A 19,528-nucleotide genomic window follows, 5' to 3' on the forward strand; every position below is an offset into this window, starting at 1 on the left:
TAGACATTTTGAGAGGTCCCTGAAGAAAATGCCAGCGGGTTAGGGGACAGTGGGGCAGAGGAGGGTGTCAGTCTGCAGTGCAGCTACTCACGGACCAGGTCCTGGAAGATGTCCCACTTGACGGTGGTGGAGAACTCCTGCCCTGAGGTGCTGTTTTCTGCAAAACGTGCTGAGCCCACAGAAGATGCGGTGGCGAAGGAGCGGGCGCGCTGCGTGAGCTGCTGCTGCTGTGAAGCGGTGCGCACACCAGACGAGTGTCCCTGGAGGAAGGGGGCGGAGCCAGATGCAGAGGCGCCGGTGGGCAGGACACAGTATGTCGGGCGGGAAAAAGCCCGCCCGCAGAAGCGGAAGTAGGGGAGCCAAAGTCAGAAGTAGGCCCGAGCCAAAGTCAGAAGTAGGCCCCGGCCGAAGCCGGGCCTAAATTAGGAGCCGGCGGCCGAGTAAAAGAACCTCCTGCGGCGCCAGAGCAGTGCGCCGCAGGGAGAAGCGGCGCGACAGCCTGCAAGGCTGCCACGCTGTGGAAGGTGCCCCTTGATAAACCGCAGCGCCGGGTAGTGCGCCGCGGGGAGAAGCGCATGGCAACCTTAGAGCTGTCTGGCAGAAGGTGCGCCTACTGAAATTGTGGCCACGGGGGATAGGAGCGCGGCGCGGCAGCCTGTAAGGGCCCAGCGCCGGAGAGAAAGCAGAGGGCCGCCGTTGCTACCTGGGGGGAAGAAATGCGCGTGCCTACGGAGGTCACTGCGCGATACATCAATCCCGGCCGCGCCGCTGCATGGATACAGGCGATGACCAGGTATGAGAGGGTCGCCGTCTGGGAGCCCCTAACAAGAACCCCCCCACCCTATGAAAAATTTGGGATGGGATGGGGAAATACTCACCTAAAACATCCCACGCCGATACTAACCTGAGAAGAAGGGTATGAGACGTCCAGGAGCTGATTGACATCCTCGTCTCCTCAACCGACAGGCTCTGGTGGGCGAGTGGGTGGGTGACGGAGCCAGGACCGGACTTCTAAGCACGCTTGTGTGCTAGGATCTTGGTCCTGGTGAGGGATCTATGAGGATACGGGGTGGCAGTACACGCCGTACTCATAGTCCGTATTGTGGGAGTACAGGTGTGACTGCTCACCCTGTATCCCTCCGGAAAACCTGAAAAGGAACGACGCACATTGAGGTAGATAAGGGTCTAATGAAAGACCCGTGTCCACCTCCTACTGACACTAAGCTAAACTGAAGAGTATAATGCCAGTCGGTGGGGTGTACACTGCAGAGGAGGAGCTAACTTTTTTATTTGCATAGTGTCAGCCTCCTAGTGGCAGCAGCATGCAACCATGGTTCCTGTGTCCCCCAATGAGAGGCGATAAAGAAAGCTGTGTTTAATACATTTACAGGACTGTGCAAAAGTCTTAGGCAGGTGTGTAATAAATGCTGTAGAGGCAAAAGCTTCATACATAGAAGGGTTAATGGTTAATTTTCATCAATTAACAAAAAAATACAACGCGAATCAAGAAAAGAAATGTAAACCCCATCAGTATCCGGTGACTGCCTGTCGCCTCCATCAGTATCGAGTGAGCGTCCATCGCCTCTATCATCAATATCCAGTGACTGCCTGTCGCCTTCACAACTTTAATTTCTTCTCATCACTTGTACAAAGGTAACGAAGGAATTGGATAGGAAGTTGTGACAAACATTTTGGAGAACTGACCCCAGATGATCCGTGTACGAGGCTTGTGTAAATACTTCGGCCTCTTCATGTGATCCCAGACAGACTGGATGTGAGATCAGGGCACTGTGGGCCCGATCACTTCCAAGACTCTTCATTCTTATAGGGAATGTCAGTAGATTTTTTCTACCTTATCTCAGGGCAGCCTGACGTAGGCAAAGAGAAGCTAAATCCCATGATATATCACTTTGATTGTGTGAGAATGGCTGCACCCAGTAATCCGAGTTCTTCAATTTGGCAATGCAGCAGAGCTAAGGAAGCTAACTCTGCCCACAGCAGGCTCTCCATATACAATGTCTAAAGACTGTTAGCTGCTCATCACAGGAGGGACATGCTGGTGTCCAGGCAGTTTTAACCCCCACAGCACGCTGTCATCAGATTACATAGCAAAAACCTGCTGCCAGATTCCCTTTAATGACATTAGCAGGATGTTAGGCCCCTGGTTGCTGCTGGTTCTGAGCTGATGGTACTGCTGGACATCCTTCAATATCAAAGGGAAGCAACAGGATAGGCCTCACCTGCTACACTAGGAGTGCTCGGCCGACCGCTGGGTCTATGCTCAACATTGATCATTTCTTGGTGCATGTACGGAAGAATTAACAGCAAACCTGTCAGCGGTGAAATCTTTGCCCGAGACATCTTGCTGATGACGCTATAATATAGTATTGTAATTATGTCTAATGATTTCTTAGTCACAGACTGCCACTAGCACCGTCCACAAGGAGCGCAGCTGTTCAGCGCTTGTCCATACAGATGCAGTGACAGAATTGAATGCGCCCGTAAATCCTGTTGCTGGTTTTTCTGTTCTGGCTTGAAGGCCTTTTAGGGCTGAAAGGTCACCTTTTTGTCATGGTTTGGAGATATAAATTAATTAGTGGGGAGTTTCTGGTGCTTTGGAATCTCCCTTTCTGGGCCAGGGATGCTGAGGGATCACCCCGCACATTACCACATCTGCAATGTGTGCTCCAGGCCTAGCCGGAGGCATTCAAGTCATGTAAGCGGAGCAGGACTGATCGACAACTCTCCATCTGCATATTTCTGCAGCGTTCCATAAGAAATATGATCGCTCTGTATCTCTCCCTCACCTACGGAATCCCTTTCTCCATCCTCTGCTCTGCTCATATATCGTCTTCACTGTTAAGGTACTGTCACACTAGACGATATCGCTAGCGATCCGTGACGTTGCAGCGTCCTCGCTAGCGATATCGTCCAGTGTGACAGGCAGCAGCGATCAGGCCCCTGCTGGGAGATCGCTGGTCGGGGAAGAAAGTCCAGAACTTTATTTCGTCGCTGGACTCCCCGTAGACATCGCTGAATCGGTGTGTGTGACACCGATTCAGCGATGTCTTCGCTGGTAACTAGGGTAAACATCGGGTAACTAAGCGCAGGGCCGCGCTTAGTAACCCGATGTTTACCCTGGTTACCATCCTAAAAAGTAAAAAAACAAACACTACATACTTACCTACAGCCGTCTGTCCTCCAGCGCTGTGCTCTGCTCTCCTCCTGCTCTGGCTGTGAGCGTCGGTCAGCCGGAAAGCAGAGCGGTGACGTCACCGCTCTGCTTTCTGGCTGCCCGGCGCTCACAGCCAGACCAGAGAAGCAGAGCGCCGAGGACAGACGGCTGTAGGTAAGTATGTAGCGTTTGTTTTTTTACTTTTTAGGATGGTATCCAGGGTAAACATCGGGTTACTAAGCGCGGCCCTGCGCTTAGTTACCCGATGTTTACCCTGGTTACCGGGGACCTCGGGATCGTTGGTCGCTGGAGAGCTGTCTGTGTGACAGCTCTCCAGCGACCAAACAGCGACGCTGCAGCGATCCGGATCGTTGTCGGTATCGCTGCAGCGTCGCTATGTGTGACGGTACCTTTAGTCCTCCTTCATCCAATATTCGGTTTTCCCTCGGTTTCTAGACATCTAGATCCTGCTGAACTCCTGGCCTGATACCTATATGTTAGACTTTGACTTTTCATTTCTAGAATGCTTCATGGTAGGGACAATGGCCCATGTCAGGCACCAGAGCAATGTCTTATTAGGCAACAGTGGCTCCCTGGGCCCCCACAATTCACCATCATGGAAGCCCCTCGGACACTGATCGCATTTCCTGCAAAAAATGAACGCATGTAATGTGAGGCCACCAGGAGGTCTCAGACACACGAAGGAGATCTGTCAATGAAGGCCATACTTGAGGGATTCGCCACCTTTTGAAAATTCAAAACAAATGTAATAAAATACTGGTAATCTGGCGAAGACCCCCTAGTCTTTTTATGAGCAGCCAAATGTGACAGATGCAGCAGGCGCGTGCCGTACTACAAGCATCAATGACCATGAGGTGGCTCTCTTATGATTTAATAGCATGAGATAATGGAAAAGTAAAAAAAAAAAAAATCTCTGTAAAAATACACTGAAATTCAAACAGCTGCTGGCAGATTGTAGTCGCCGAATGACACCACCGATGTGGTACAGTCATTATGTCCCAACATGCCCCAAGAGGAGTTTCTCCACACGACACCCCAGGCCGCGTGTTATTCGTACTACTGCGTGGCCTAAACCTGTTCCCAGGACTTCAGTGTCTCCGGACTCGTCTCCTTCGAGCTCATTGGTGACGTCATTGGTCAGTGATTACACAGCAGATGCCATCAGCGGATCTTGATAATTTACCCAAGTGCATTCATCGGCAGAACCTTCCTCAGACGACCATTAATAACCTCGGTGACAGCAGCTGAGGCTGGACGTGCTGGGATTTCTGCACGGGGCTCAAACTCCAGACTGGATACAGCCAGAGGTTTTTATCTCCTCCCCTCATTTTTCTCACCATTTGCAGGCCAGTGATGTCTCCATCCTGGGATTTCCATTGTTCCACCATTTCTTCTTGTTGATTAAATGTCAGTGTTGAGCAGAATATTTTATTGCTCTTAAATGCTACCCTGGTCACATCTACAGGCTAAAAAAGAATCACTAAGACATTCACTTCTATTCCAGATCAAGAGAAAATTGAGCTGTAGCCCTTATCCAGGAGTCCGTGCTCGGCCCATCCACGGTACAGCAATGTCACCAGGTACATGTCCCCACCCTCCACGCCATTCTCATGGTCTGTGCAGATCACAGGGGTGAGAACACGGGCAGGCGCTCGTTTCGTTAGCAAAAAGGTGCAGCTATTACCATTTCTAATGTTTCCTGGCGGCTGTCAGGGTTAGCGTGTAGGGTTGTGCACCCACGTTAGGCTTCCTATTAGGCTCTGAGTGTGCGACAATTTACACCATTATTACTCTGAAAATTCGGTTCTTCACCTCTGTGCAACACACTCAGTTTCCATTCTTAATGAGATGCCAGGGCTTGTGAAAGCTCACGTGATCATCCACATCAATGTCTGGCATGTCGTCTTCAGAGAAGCTGATGTGCAGGCAGGTGTCACTAGCAGTGGAGAATGGTAGGGTAGGCTCGATGCTCTGAGGCGTCTCCGGGTCACTGCACTTGGTCTCATCTGGTACAATGGTGGCGGTATCCTCCAAGTTGTCATAACTGCTGGTGAAAGAGGGAAATGTTCCATTATTGTCTGTGCACTTCTCCTGGGAAGAATGTAAAGGGGAGAGATCTCCGTTCTCAAAGTCTGAGAAGTAGCCATTTCTGCAGTGTGTGTTGGCGCCCTCAGGACAGGAGGGGGTAACAGCGCAGGACGTGATGGTGGTGAAGCTGGTCAGGATGGTGCTGCTCTCTGATGACTTGGACTCTGCTGCTTCTCCAAGGTAGATCTTTGATAATCTTTTCCTGGCAATTGGTGGAGGGGGAGGAATCATCCTCGGAATAGAAGAAAGAGGCCTAGGAGATAAAGAGAGAGGGCGTCAGAGGATGAGGCTCACTGGCATGGTGACATGTATGAGATGTTACTGGACCCATTAGAAAGCACTGTCCATAAAAAGTACCGTATTTTTCGCTTTATAAGACACTCCGGATTATAAGACACACCCCAAGTTTTGAGGAGAAAAATAGTTTTTTTTTTTTTTAAATAAAATGGTGGTGCTTCTTATAATCCATGCATCTTATTGCTTACCGGAAGTGGTGGCTGTGGTGAAGCGGGGATCCAGGGTCGCTGCTGGAGGAGGCAGGAGTGGGGTGATGCTGCAGGCCACAGGCTGGGATGAAGAGGTGTCCGGCAGTACTGCTGGTGTCTGGCGCTGCTGCCCAGTGCTCTGCGGGTGTCTCCAGTGCCCGGCGGCGCTGCGGGGTGTCCGGCGGTCCTGCTTGCTCCGCTGTGTGTCTCCGCTGCCCGGACGGCGCTGCCCAGTGCTGTTGCGGCGATCTCTGGTGCTGCCGGGGCTCTGCCGACATTGTGAAAAGCCAGAGCCCCGGCAGTCACATGATTTCCTGTGCGGTGGACTCCGGCAAAATGGCCGCTGGGGGAGAGGCACATGCGCAGATGGAGATCTCGGCATCGAGATCTCCGGAGATTAGATTTCAGTACTGAAATCTCATCTCCTGAGATCTCGGTGCCGAGGTCTCCATCTGCTCATGTGCCGCCCCGTCCGGCGGCCATTTTGCAGGAGTCCACTGCACAGGAAACCATAGGACTGCTGTGTTGGGCCCCGGCAACACCGGAGACCGCGCAGGAGCATAGGGCAGCACCGGCGAGACAACAGCAGAGCATCGAGCAACAGCACCGGCCACCCGCAGTAGCACCGCCGGGCACCGGAGACACCCGCAGATTACTGGGTAGCAGCGCCGAACACCCCTTCATCCCAGCCTGCGGCAACCACCATTTTCCCCAAAAATTTTAGGGGAAAAAAAAGTGTCTCTTATCAGAAAAATATGGTACATGCTACCCTTGAGCAGATCTGTGACCGTCCAGGTTCTGCAATATTTCACCCTAAATAGTCTAGTCCTTAAAGGGAATGTGTCAACATTTTAATATTAATAAACATTTATATTTAATACAAAATGAAAAGTTTTTTTATTTGTGGGTGTATAAATGTCTGAGCATGATACTGTTACACAAGTATCGTAGCTACTGGCCAGAGGAGACAGCGGTCGGTGTCTGACCACATCACTTACATTGTGAAAAAAAAGACAAAGTGTATGAACGGGGATATAAACTGGTGTGCCTGCACGTTCACACTGGCCACTGAACAGAAAAAACAAAAACAAAGACAGAATCACAATGATTAAATACCCTGCAGTAAATAAATCGCATAGTGCATGAAAAATAATATACGGTACTTCGCTAACATGTTTTTGATCTACATTGTGGTGCCTCATCTGTGAATTGGGCACGACCGCTGAAGAGTCTATAGCTCACGGAGGAGTTGGGCGCCATATTACTGTTGTCCGAAGCTGTGAAGTTCAATGTAAAGTTTTTTTTGTGCGTTGCGTCCGCCACTTTCGACCGCGCATGCGCGGCCAAAGCTCCGCCCCCTCCTACCCGGAACTTACAATATGCAGCGGATGCGTTGTAAAACTGCATCCGCTGCCCACGTTGTGCTAAATTTAGCACAACGTCCGTCGGGCCCACAGTTTGCTACGGCCCCGTACCGATGGAAGTGTGAAAGTAGCTTAAAGGGACACTGTCACCTGAATTTGGAGGGAACAATTTTCAGCCATAGAGGCGGAAGTTTTCGGGTGTTTGATTCACCCTTTCCTTACCCGCTGGCTGCATGCTGGCTGCAATATTGGATTGAAGTTCATTCTCTGTCCTCCGTAGTACATGCCTGCGCAAGGAAAGATTATGGAAAACCGCAGTTGTAAAACCGCAGTGAAAACCGCGGTAAATCCGCAGCGGTTTTCCACTGCGGATTTATCAAATCCGCTGCAGAAAAATCCATAGTGGACCTCTTCTACGTGTGCACATAGCCTTAGTGTTTATAAGTGGAAAATATAAAAACCGACATGGAGAATTACAACACAAGGATAAAAGTCGGTTCCTCATCCGCAGCTGCACCTGCCGGCTGGTAACCATGATATTCAGTTACTGAGAAAAGCAGGAGGAGAAACAGAAGTTTTATTAACATATACGCACACACCTAACAAAGCAGCATGAACAAAAGGGAGGCTGCTGTGTCCACCATGAAGACTACAAGAAATGGATTTTATGGCAAGTACAAAAATCCTACTTTCTTGAGCACTTCATTGGGGACACAGTAACCATGGGATGTTCCACAGCAGTCCCTAGGGTGGGAAATATATAAATGAGATAAATCCTTCAGAAGGTAATGTCAATGGGATGAAAATGTGAACGGAGGATAAAGTAGCATCCTTAAAAAGCAGCGAGGTCAATGCCTGTTGACGAAAAGCCTAGAAAGCTACTACTGCCCGAGTGGAATGAGCCCTCACTCCTGGCTGGGCAGCTTTGTTCTTGGATTTGTTCTGCCATCCTACAAGCTTATAAAGCCAGGGTGAAAAATGGACTTTCTAGAGGCAGAGAGACCTTGGTGAGAACCTTCTAGAGTGACAAACGGCATTTGAAGGAAGCAGTCACATTCAGGTAGTGACTACTCTGACCAGATCCAAACACTGTAAGGACTAAAAGGGCAGAGGGAAGGAAGAAACCACTTTGGGAAGGAACAAATGCACAGGACGCACCACGACCTTGTACAAGTGAAGGACAAGAAAAGGAACGCATGAGCACAGGACCGCCAGATTAGATACTCACCTGATAGAAATGATACCGATCAGGAGCACCGCTCTCCAGGAAAGCCAGAGTATTGGTTCCAAAGGAGGGCACTATAAAGTACTGAGCACCAGCTTAAGATCCAAGGGAGTCCGGTAAGGAGGAACAGAGTGTGCCGCACCCTCAAGAAAAGTCCTGAATTGAGGTTTTGAAGCCAGATCTTTCTGCAAGAGAATGGATTGGGCCAAGATCTGGCTCCTAACAGAACTGACGGCTAAACTGAATTCGAGAGCACCTGCAGAAGACTGATCCCCAACTTCACAGTCTGCTGTCACCTATGTAGGGAATGACCACTATCCTCTTGACAGGCAGAAAAAATGCCATGAACATTGTGAACACCTGGGGAGCCATGGCCAGTCCGATGAGGGGTGACACAAATTGAACGTGGGACTGATTGACAGCAAAACGGAGAAGCTTATGATGCTCTGGGAAAATGGTAATGTGGAGATCGGCTTCCTGAATGTCCAGGGATGAGAAATTCTCTGGATTCCATGGAGGCAACAAATGAGTGAAGAGATGTCATCTTGAATCGGCAAAGCCAGAAATTCTTGTTCAGCAGCTTGTAAGCCGCACTCCCATTAGGCTTTTTATTCATTAAATGTGTGTATATGCATATAATGTAGTGTAAGTATTATTATACTAACCTACCTCCGCTAGATCCAGTGTCCAGCTCCTTTCTCACTGACATCAAAACTCTGCAGACTGTCCGGATTAATTTTGCGGATTGTTCGCGTTTTTCACGCTATTTAATGCATTGGGAAAGCTCCGAAAAAAAACACGCAAAAATGCATGCGGATTTCTGGCAGAAATGTCCTGTTTTTGTCAGGAAATTTCTGCAAAAAATCCTGAACGTGTGCACATACCCTTAGAATATAAGTCTATGGAGTATCAGAACTAGGTTCAGAACGATGCTCCATAGACTTTCAGTGTAAAAAAAGACTTCTGGCTCACACACCGCGCATAGAGAGAGCCGGCTGGTCCCAATTGTGGCGACATCACTCAGGAGCAGAAAAGAACGCTGGACACAGAAGAGAGCAGCAGTAGGCGAGTATATTAATACACTCACACGGATTACATGCACATACACACATTTAATGGATAAAAGAAAACTTAGTGGGAGGCTTCTTCAAGTCCAGAATCAGATGGACTGAGACATACATTTTTGGGAAAACAAAAAGGTTTGAATAAACGCTTGAATCTTTCCTGGGTGGAATCAGAACAATGACACCAGACTGGAGAGAGGTAAAGGCTTGGGGAAAAAAAAAAAAAAAAACTGCTGCTGAGGAGGAAACTTTTGGAGGTCAGTGTAGGGGGGGAAAAAAACGGAGGAGTTTGAAAGATGGTCTCTTTTCTTAAAGGGATGGTAGGTCTCTTGCGGTTAGAGTGGAACTGATGGCGCAGACCTAGGTCATCAAAATTGCCCTTAACTTAGTGAATTTTGGAAAGATTTTAGACCTCATAATCCGGGTGTTTGATAGTGTGAGGTTCCATCAGATCCCAGAGTCTGCCTACCGGATTATGTAGATGGCTTGCCAACTGAGGAGGCCCACCAGTCATCTATTCTTCATCTGTTGCACCAAGCTAGAAAACTAGTTGCTTTCCATTGGAAGGACACCGATTCCCATAGTATACAATAATACATTCCCAAAGTTAACTGTATGCTTCATCTCGAGAGACTTGTGTTTTCAGAAAAGAAGAACAACTCTTTATTTTGAAAAATTGTGGGCTCCATGGCTGCATTTCCCAGGGCTAGCCCCTTCAACACCAGCGTGGCCAAGAATGCAGATGATTGCACTTACCAGATAGCGAAATCTCAGATTCCAATAGCAATATATGAATAGGTGCCTTAGGTAACATTTCTCGAGGACGATTAAGGGAGTGAATCACAGTAGCTAGGAAAGTCAGAGGTGGAAGCAGAGGGATATAATGAGACATCTAAGGGTGCGCTTGATTATAAAGGGAATTCCTTGTACAAAAAGGGGGCAAAGAAACAAAAAAGTTATGTATAATTTTTTTTTATACATTGTGATGTATACATTGTTTTAGGGGTGGGAGAAGCAGGGGAAAAGACTAGACCAGAAGAACTACCTCATTACAGGAAATAAAGGACATGTTGACACTTCCTTGAAAGATCCTGGAACAACTAACTGAATTGGATGGGACTGAGAATAAAGTACCAGTCTTTGCTGACGACACCAAATTATGTAGGATACTAAAGTCTGACCTTGACATTACAATATTGCAAAACGATCTGAATAAGATGACTGAATGGGCAAACGCTTGGCAAATGAGATTTAATGTAGGTAAATGTAGAGTAATGCACCTAGGACGGAGTAATCCTATTGCTGCACATAGATTAAATGGGAGTATACTCGGGACTACAGAACAGGAGAAGGACTTGGGTATTCTGGTTACAAGTAAGCTGAGTAGCAGTACTCAATGCCAAGCAGCAGCCGCAAAAGCAAACAAGACTTGACTTTAGGATGTATAAAAAGAGCTAAAATCCCGTGATCCCAACGTATTATTACCCCTTTATAAATCACTAGTGAGGCCACATCCAGAATATGGGATCCAGTTTTAGACTCCACATTTAAAAAAGGATATTCAGGAATTAGAATCAGTTCAAAGGCGGCAACAAGATTTTTACAAGAGATAGAGGCCTGTCATATGAGAAGAGCTTAAAAAAAAAAGATGCCTCAGAGGGGGATCACATTTAGATGTATAAGTATATGTGCGGCCAGTACAAAACACTGGCACATGACTTGTTCTGTCCAAAGACCGTACTGAGGACTAGGGGGCACTCATTAAGAGTGGAAAAAAGGCGATTCCAGCAGCTAAACAGGAAATGGTTCTTTACAGTTAGAGCAGTAAGACACTGGAATGCTCTACCACAAGAGATAGTAATGACAGACAATATAACAGCTTTTAAAAAAATGGCTGGCAATTTCCTCAGTACACATATTAAGGCTGTGTGCACACGTTGCGTTTTTCCCGATAAAAACGCTATAAAACCGCAAAAAAAACGCATACAATAAGCATCCCATCATTTAGAATGAATTCCGCATGTTTTGTGCACATGATGCGTTTTTTTCCCCCGCAAAAAAAACGCATCGCGGTAAAAAACGCAGCATGTTCATTAATTTTGCGGGTTTTTTGCAGATTTCCCACTACAAAATGCATTGGGAAGTGTCCGGAAAAAACCACGGCAAAACCGCGGCAAAAACGCATGCGGTTTTCTTGCGAATTTCTTGCAGAAAATGTCCGGTTTTTCTCAGGAATTTTCTGCGAGAAATCCTGAACGTGTGCACATAGCCTAAGGGTTATAGTTAATTTAGTGACAAAATGTATAATTGATGGAGAAAGGTTGAACTTGATGAACCTTTGTAACTATGCAACCTTTTTTCTTGAATCTGAGAGTTGGACGGGGAGGGCTGGGATAAGGTGGGATTGGGGGCGAAAGTTTGCTTTGAAAATGTTCAATAAAAAGCTTATTTAAAAGGGAACCTGTCACCCCCAAAATCGATGATGAGCTAATCCCACCAGCATCAGGGGCTTAGCTACAGCATTCTGGAATGCTGTAGATAAGCCCCCATTGTATCCTGAAAGATAAGAAAAAGAGGTTAGATTATACTCACCCAGGGGCGGTCCCGCGGTACGGGGCTTCCCATCTTCTTAAGATGACTTCTTCTACTTGTCTTCACGCTGCGGCTTCACTGTGGCATCGCATTTGGGAAGGTTCCATGCGATGCTACGGCGATTAGGGATTAGCTGACGCCGCACAGTCTGAAGAAGGCGGAAGGAGATGAGTGAGAGGCGAAGATATGCACTGCGAGTGCCAAGGAATCCCAGCCCCGCAGTGTGAATAAATCAGAAGACACTGCGGGGCGGGATCTCGGGCAGCATGGCCGCACAGGCACAGTCAGCATGACACCAAATGATGTCAGAAGACGGGCAGTGCTAACTGCGCATGCCCAAGGGATAACATAACAGCGCAGGCGCCGGGACAGATTCAAACAACGCTGAGGAGGCGGCGCCCGGCGCCAAGGGGGTATGAGTGACAGCTGTGCTGCGTCTGATTAGGAAGGAAAGTCCTGCCCCCAGGACTGTTCCAAGGTAGTTTGGACAAATTGCTAAATCGATTATTTCTGCAGTTACAGCACCAAGAACTAAAAGAGCCACCTTGTCAGAATACAGCATTAGTGCTGCACAAGGTGGCTCTTTTAAGGTACCTTCACACTCAGCGACGTTGCAGCGATACTGACAACGATGTCGATCGCTGCAGCGTCGCTGTTTGGTCGCTGGAGAGCTGTCACACAGACAGCTCTCCAGCGATCCCGAAGTCCCCGGGTAACCAGGGTAAACATCGGGTTACTAAGCGCAGGGCCGCGCTTAGTAACCCGATGTTTACCCTGGTTACCAGCGTAAAAGTAAAAAAAACAAACACTACATACTTACCTACCGCTGTCTGTCCCCGGCGCTGTGCTTCTCTGCACTCCTCCTGCACTGGCTGTGAGCACAGCGGCCGGAAAGCAGAGCGGTGACGTCACCGCTGTGCTTTCCGGCTGACCGACGCTCACAGCCAGTGCAGGAGGAGTGCAGAGAAGCACAGCGCCGGGGACAGACAGCGGTAGGTAAGTATGTAGTGTTTGTTTTTTTTACTTTTACGCTGGTAACCAGGGTAAACATCGGGTTACTAAGCGCGACCCTGCGCTTAGTAACCCGATGTTTACCCTGGTTACCAGTGAAGACATCGCTGGATCGGAGTCACACACGCCGATCCAGCGATGTCTGCAGGGAGTCCAGCGACGAAATAAAGTTCTGGACTTTCCTCAGCGACCAACGATCTCCCAGCAGGGGCCTGATCGTTGGTCGCTGTCACACATAACGATTTCCTTAACGATATCGTTGCTACGTCACAAAAAGCAACGATATCGTTAACGATATCGTTATGTGTGAAGGTACCTTTAGTTACAAAAGCCTGGGGGGGGGGTTGACAGGTTCCCTTTAATGCCTGCACCCATCAGGGCAGTTGTGATTATTAACAAAATAAACCCTGATCCTGAAGTGTAGACGGGGTTTAGGACTATAATCCGCTCGGGTGTGTAAACTGATTCCGGAGAAGCTTATGCTCCGCATTGGTTGTCACTAGGGTTGAGCGAAAAGGATCGGACAATTTCAAAATTCGCCGACTTTTCGCAAAGTCGGGTTTCATGAAACCCGACCCTAGTGTGGGATCAGCCATGCGGTCGCGATTCTTTGCACCAAAGTCGGATTTCGTATGACGCATTCAGCGATATATATATATATATATATATATATATATATATATATATATATATATATATATATATATTATTCTAGCAGAGCTCCTGCCTGTAAAGTAATTTAACCCCTTCAGATGGATTTACATCGTGGGACGTGACAGATCATCGGAAGGTATGGGATATTGTTGGTTTATTATTTTTAATTTGTGACAGGTCAAGGGTCTTCAGGTGGATTGAGAGCGGAATAAAATATTACAACAACCTGTGTATTTATTTCATTAAATACTTTGCAATATTGTGTGTGTGTTTTTTTAACCATTTCATACTATTGGATTAATAATGGGTAGGTGTCATAATTGACGCCTCTCCATTATTGATCTGGCTTAATGTCACCTTACAATAGCAAGGTGGCATTAACCCTTCATTACCCCATATCCCACAGCTACACGGGAGTGGGAAGAGAGTGGCCAAGTGCCAGAATAGGCGCATCTTCCAGATGTGCCTTTTCTGGGGTGGCTGGGGCAGATGTTTTTAGCCAGGGGGGAAGCCAATAACCGTGGACCCTCTCCAGGCTATTAATATCTGCCCTCAGTCACTGGCTTTACCACTCTGGCGGAGAAAACTGCGCGGGAGCCCACGCCAATTTTTTCCGCGATTTAACACTTAAATTTTTTTTTTAAATTCGTTTATTAACCATAATGTTGAAAGAACAACAACATAATACACAAATTTATACTCCTTAGTATTACATACAATATTGAGTACGTACAATGTATACATAACTGAATATCATAGTGTGTGTCCAACATATCTTTTACTCCATTGAAACCGTACATATCTGACGTGGAGTCATGAAAAATTTACAGTTATTAAATCTTAACTATAACTGTATCTTACTAACTACCTTTCTGCCGCCTAACAATAAACCTACGTCCCTTTCTGCATGATACCTAGAGAGAATTGACACTTTACACTAGTATAAATAACCATGAGTTATAAAGTGAGGTGAGAGGAGTTCCAGCCGCTCCAGATCTTCTCAAATTTACCCGGGCATCCTCTATTTTGATACAGTGTACGTTCGTATGGGATAATCGAATCTACTAACTCAATCCAGGCTCTGAGTGAGGGACACGAACCCCCCATCCACCGCATTGCCACCACCTTCCTTGCCATGAAAAGTGAGTCTCGTAAGAAAATTGCAACGTGATGACCCCAAGTCTCCTCATCCCATACCCCAAACAAACAATTTAGTGGCTCAAGAGGAACAGGGGCCAATACTATAGAGGAGAGTAATGAGGTCACCTCCTTCCAATATTGAAGAATGACCGGGCAGCTCCACATCATGTGAACAAAGTCCGCATCTAACAGGTGACAGCGCAGACATTCCGCAGAGTGAAGTCGACCCATTTTAAAAAGCCGCACGGGAGTTAGATATGATTGGTACATTATGTATAATTGTGTCATTCTGTTATTAACCGACGGGGATACCTTCATCGGGGACTCTAAAATTTCCTCCCATTCTTCTTCCTGTGTGTCAGGGATGAGTCTCTCCCATTTCTCCTTAATGAGTCTTATAACTGATTCCGCACCTACTGATAGCATGTAGGTATATAAAGAGGAAATGAGGCCCTGGGGTCCCTGGGATTTGAGGATTCCTATTAGAGGCAGAGACGAGATTGTGCGGCCCGTAACCACCCCCCTCATATATGACTGGAAAGCTGATCTTAATTGTAAAAAACGAAAAAATTGGGATCTCGGAATATCATGTTTAGTCTGCAGCTGTTCAAAGGACACAAAGGTCCCCCGGTCATGTAGATCCCCCACCGAGGTAACACCATGCATCACCCAGAAGGCGGTGGACGGGTGATTCAACAGCGTTGGAAAATAGCTATTTTCCCAGAGGGGCATTTCAGCTATAATATCTGTATATCCAACAATTTTTTTAATTTGTCTCCAAATTAATCTTGCCAGTCGAAGCATGGGCAGCGGATGAGGGGTGATCATTCTCTCCGATTCTAGAAAACCCAATGGACACTCCACCCGAGCAGAATGAAGCAAATGATGTTCAGAGTTAGGGAGATAACCACCAGGCATCCACGTGACCAATGCCTTAGCCTGTCCCGCCAGATAATATAGAAAGAAGTCCGATAACGCCGCTCCACCCCCCTGCTTAGGTCTCTGTAAAACAGAAAGTTTAAGTTTGGGCCTAGATTTTCCCCATATAAAGGAAGTTATTAGGGAGTTTAAATTAGTAAAGAGGAACTTAGGTACTGGTACTGCGCTATGTTGCAAACAATAATTAAATTTAGGGAGCAGAATCATTTTGATTAGGTTGATACGGCCCGCAACAGACAGTGGGAGTTTGCTCCATGATGCAAATTTGGATTTGACTAGTTCTAGTAAAGGATAAATATTAAGTTGTAAATCGGAATTGCTACTTTGGGACATATAAATACCCAGATACTTAAAATTGGATACGACCGGTAGTGAGGACAGAGTTTCAAGATTTAGCATGGGGGTATGAGAGAGAGGTAGTAGAGCAGATTTGTCCCAGTTTATATACAGGCCAGAATATTTACTAAAGACGTCTATGATAGCAATTACTTTGGGCAGTGTTTCCTTTGCCTTATCCATGAATATTACCATATCATCGGCATATAGGCCGATGGTATCCACCCGACCCGCTATATCTATGCCTCTGATATCCGGGGAGGATCTCATACGTAATGCCAGTGCCTCTATTGCGAGAGCAAAGAGAGCCGGTGAGAGGGGGCATCCCTGACGAGTTCCCCTAAACAATGAGAGGGACTTAGAGATGGAATTATTTATGATTATACGCGCCTTAGGTTTCATATATAATGCACTGATCCACCCTAGAAATTTATCTCCAAAGCCATATCTCTGTAGGCATGCTGATAGGAAGGGCCATTCAAGAGAATCGAAGGCCTTGGCCGCATCCAAGGATGCTATTGCCCAATTGTTATCTGACATCAAAGAACTATATTGAATTATGGATTGAACTCGCCTAATGTTAATAGAAGTATTTTTGCCAGGCATAAAGCCAGTTTGATCTGGATGGATAAGGTCCAATATGATGGAATTCAGTCTAATGGCCAAAATTTTAGTGAAAATTTTATAATCTACATTAACTAACGATATGGGCCGATAGGAGCCACAATCCAGAAGGTCCTTCCCCTCTTTTTTAAGTATAACAATATTTGCCTCATAAAAGGTATCAGGCATGCATCCTCCCTCCCATATGCCCTGGAACACCTTCAGTAGGAGTGGTGCGAGTATACCCCGGTATCTCTTATATAACTCAACAGGAAACCTGTCCGGCCCAGGAGCCTTCCCAGAGGACATGTCCATTATGGCATATTCTACCTCTTCCAAAGTGAATGCAGCATCTATAAGTTCTCGCTGAGTGGGATTCAGTGTGGGGAATATTATATCTGATAAATAATCTAGACATTGTGAAACGCCGAGGCTACTTTTGGAACTATATAATGATTCATAGTAGTCATAAAAACATTGAAGTATTTCTTCGGTCGTGGACACTAATGAGCCGTCTGGCGCACGAATCTGTAATACTGTATTAGATGTATTATGTTGACGTACCAGATAGGCTAGGAATTTACCGGTTTGATTTCCCAATTCAAAGTATGACTGACGCGCGAAGAACAGCTTACGTTTAGATTTGGTGTCTATGTGCTGAGTGTATAATCTCTGTGAGGTCAACCATTCAATTCTATTGCCATTGGTTTGGCTAGCTATATATGCGGCCTCCGCATCTTTCAGTCTCTGTTCCACCCCGTCATCCTCCCTCAAGGTCACCCTTTTTATGTATGTAATTGTGGAGGACAGGCATCCCCTCAAGTATGCTTTGAGGGTGTCCCAGAATAAATTGGGGTTCTGGGGCTCTGGGTGAGACGATATGAAACAATTTAACTGATCCTCTGTTCTGTCGTTATTATCCATTAGTTTAAGCCAAAAGGGGTTCAGCTTCCAGACCATGCCACTCCTTGATTGTCCAAATTTGAGTTTAAGTATAATCGGGCTATGGTCCGATATCCCCCTATTACCGTGTTCCACGTTATCCACCCATGTTACCAGCCCACTAGAACCAAATATGTAATCTATGCGGGATAGGGATTGTCTAGTAGATGAGTGACAGGTGTATCCCCGCACTCCAGGGTGACGTATCCGCCACAGGTCAAGCCATCCACTACTCTCTATAAATGATGCCAATTGGGTCGGGGCCGAAGAGGGGGGCTCCCCAGATCCCCCGTCGTCCAGTCTCAATTTATCAAGGCTATTATCCATGACTAAGTTAAAGTCTCCCATACAAATGACTTGTGCGCCTGGATAATTTAGAGCAAAGCTCATTGCCATCCGGAGAACTGACATACTAGGGGGGAGGGTTATAGACACATAAAATCACATATTCGCTAGAATTGATTAATGCATGCACAAATACAAATCGGCCATCAGGGTCCCTTCGAGCCTCCTTAGCTTCCCACCTAACATCTCTATGTATTAACAATGAAACTCCTCTCGAGTAGCTGGTGTGGAAAGCATGTATGTACCATTGTACCCACGGCTTCTGTATATATCGGGCCGTATCCCTGGTCAGATGAGTCTCCACAAGGGCTATTATGTGAGGGTGGTAGTGCCTGATTTGCGAGAAAACCTTAATTTTCTTTCGGGGGGATTTGATGCCTCGTATATTCCACGTCATGCACACTATTTCAGACCCCATGTCTATTTATCCAAATATGATACATGCTATCATTCAGGCAAAGATCAAAGGTGGTACATAGGAAGCAAGAGCATTGTCGACGGCAGTTTCTACTTAAATAACAGAGAAAACCAGTAAAAGAAGAAAAATTGAACAAAAACCAAACAGTGTAGGAGCAACGTCCTGTGCTCCCATTGTTAAAGAAATAAGGGGATACCCCTGCTGGATTCAGCGTCCGGTATAGTTGGTAATCTGGACTTCTCCAGAGAGAGCTCCTTATTTAGTAATCCAAAGAGTTCTACTTGACTAAACATATTCAGGATTCCTTTACTCAAGACTCCCCATGAGATCGTAGCCATTCGGTCACCTCCGCCGGATCCGTGAAAAACACCGAAGAACCCTTGTAGACAACACGGAGCCGGGCCGGGAAGACCATTGAATAGATGATATTTTTGTCTCTGAGTTGCTTCTTGATCTCCATAAATCTGGCCCTTTGTTTTTGAAGTTCCACGGAGAAATCCGGGAAGATCGAGATTACAGCATTATCGAATTTAATAGGGCTTTTCTGCCGTGCCAACCGTAAAATAGTATCTCTATCCTTGCAATTGAGGATCCGTGCCAGAAAAGGTCTAGGAGGGGTCCCGGGAGGAAGAGATTTTGTGGGTACTCGATGGGCTCTTTCCACAGCAAATGTCGATGAGAATTCATCTCCCAGAGAAGATTTGAGCCACCCCTCCAGGAATGCCTCAGGTTGTTGACCCTCTGAACGCTCCGGCAGACCAATGATACGGATATTATTCCGGCATAGTCTGTTCTCTAGGTCATCTGCCTTTTGTTTCCAGGCATTTATAGAGCCGGCTACTTTTGTCAACTTGGCCTCCATGGGTGTGATGGTATCTTCCACATGTGATACCCTCTCCTCTACTTCTGTAATGCGTCCCTTCATAGTCTGCATATCTTGACGGAGACGTCCCACCTCAGTGTGTACATCCTCTATCTTCTCAGTGAGAGATGTTCTGGTTAGGGAAATAGCTTGCATTAACTGGTCCGACGCTTGTTTAAGCGTCAGTTCCTCCTGTTCACTTCCCTCAGTACCATCAGAGGGACGATTTTTGCGTTGCACTTGAGAGGGGTTATTTCTCAGGTT

At 46.8% G+C, this 19,528-nt stretch overlaps 1 protein-coding gene across 4 annotated transcripts in view; it reads right to left on the reverse strand.

The window, feature by feature from the left end:
- Positions 1-4,052: 4,052 nt before the first annotated feature.
- The window catches only part of LOC138662165 (carboxyl-terminal PDZ ligand of neuronal nitric oxide synthase protein-like), a 40,176-nt gene continuing 24,700 nt past the window's right edge, over positions 4,053-19,528 (reverse strand). For all 4 annotated transcript variants that reach the window (XM_069747383.1, XM_069747382.1, XM_069747381.1 and 1 more), the window contains exon 12: positions 4,053-5,537. In XM_069747383.1, the coding sequence (XP_069603484.1) occupies positions 5,024-5,537 (514 nt within the window). In that variant the 3' untranslated portion in view covers positions 4,053-5,023. The remainder of the gene's footprint in view (positions 5,538-19,528) is intronic.

Source organism: Ranitomeya imitator, chromosome 2 (assembly GCF_032444005.1).
Source record: "Ranitomeya imitator isolate aRanImi1 chromosome 2, aRanImi1.pri, whole genome shotgun sequence".
NCBI lineage: Eukaryota > Metazoa > Chordata > Amphibia > Anura > Dendrobatidae > Ranitomeya > Ranitomeya imitator.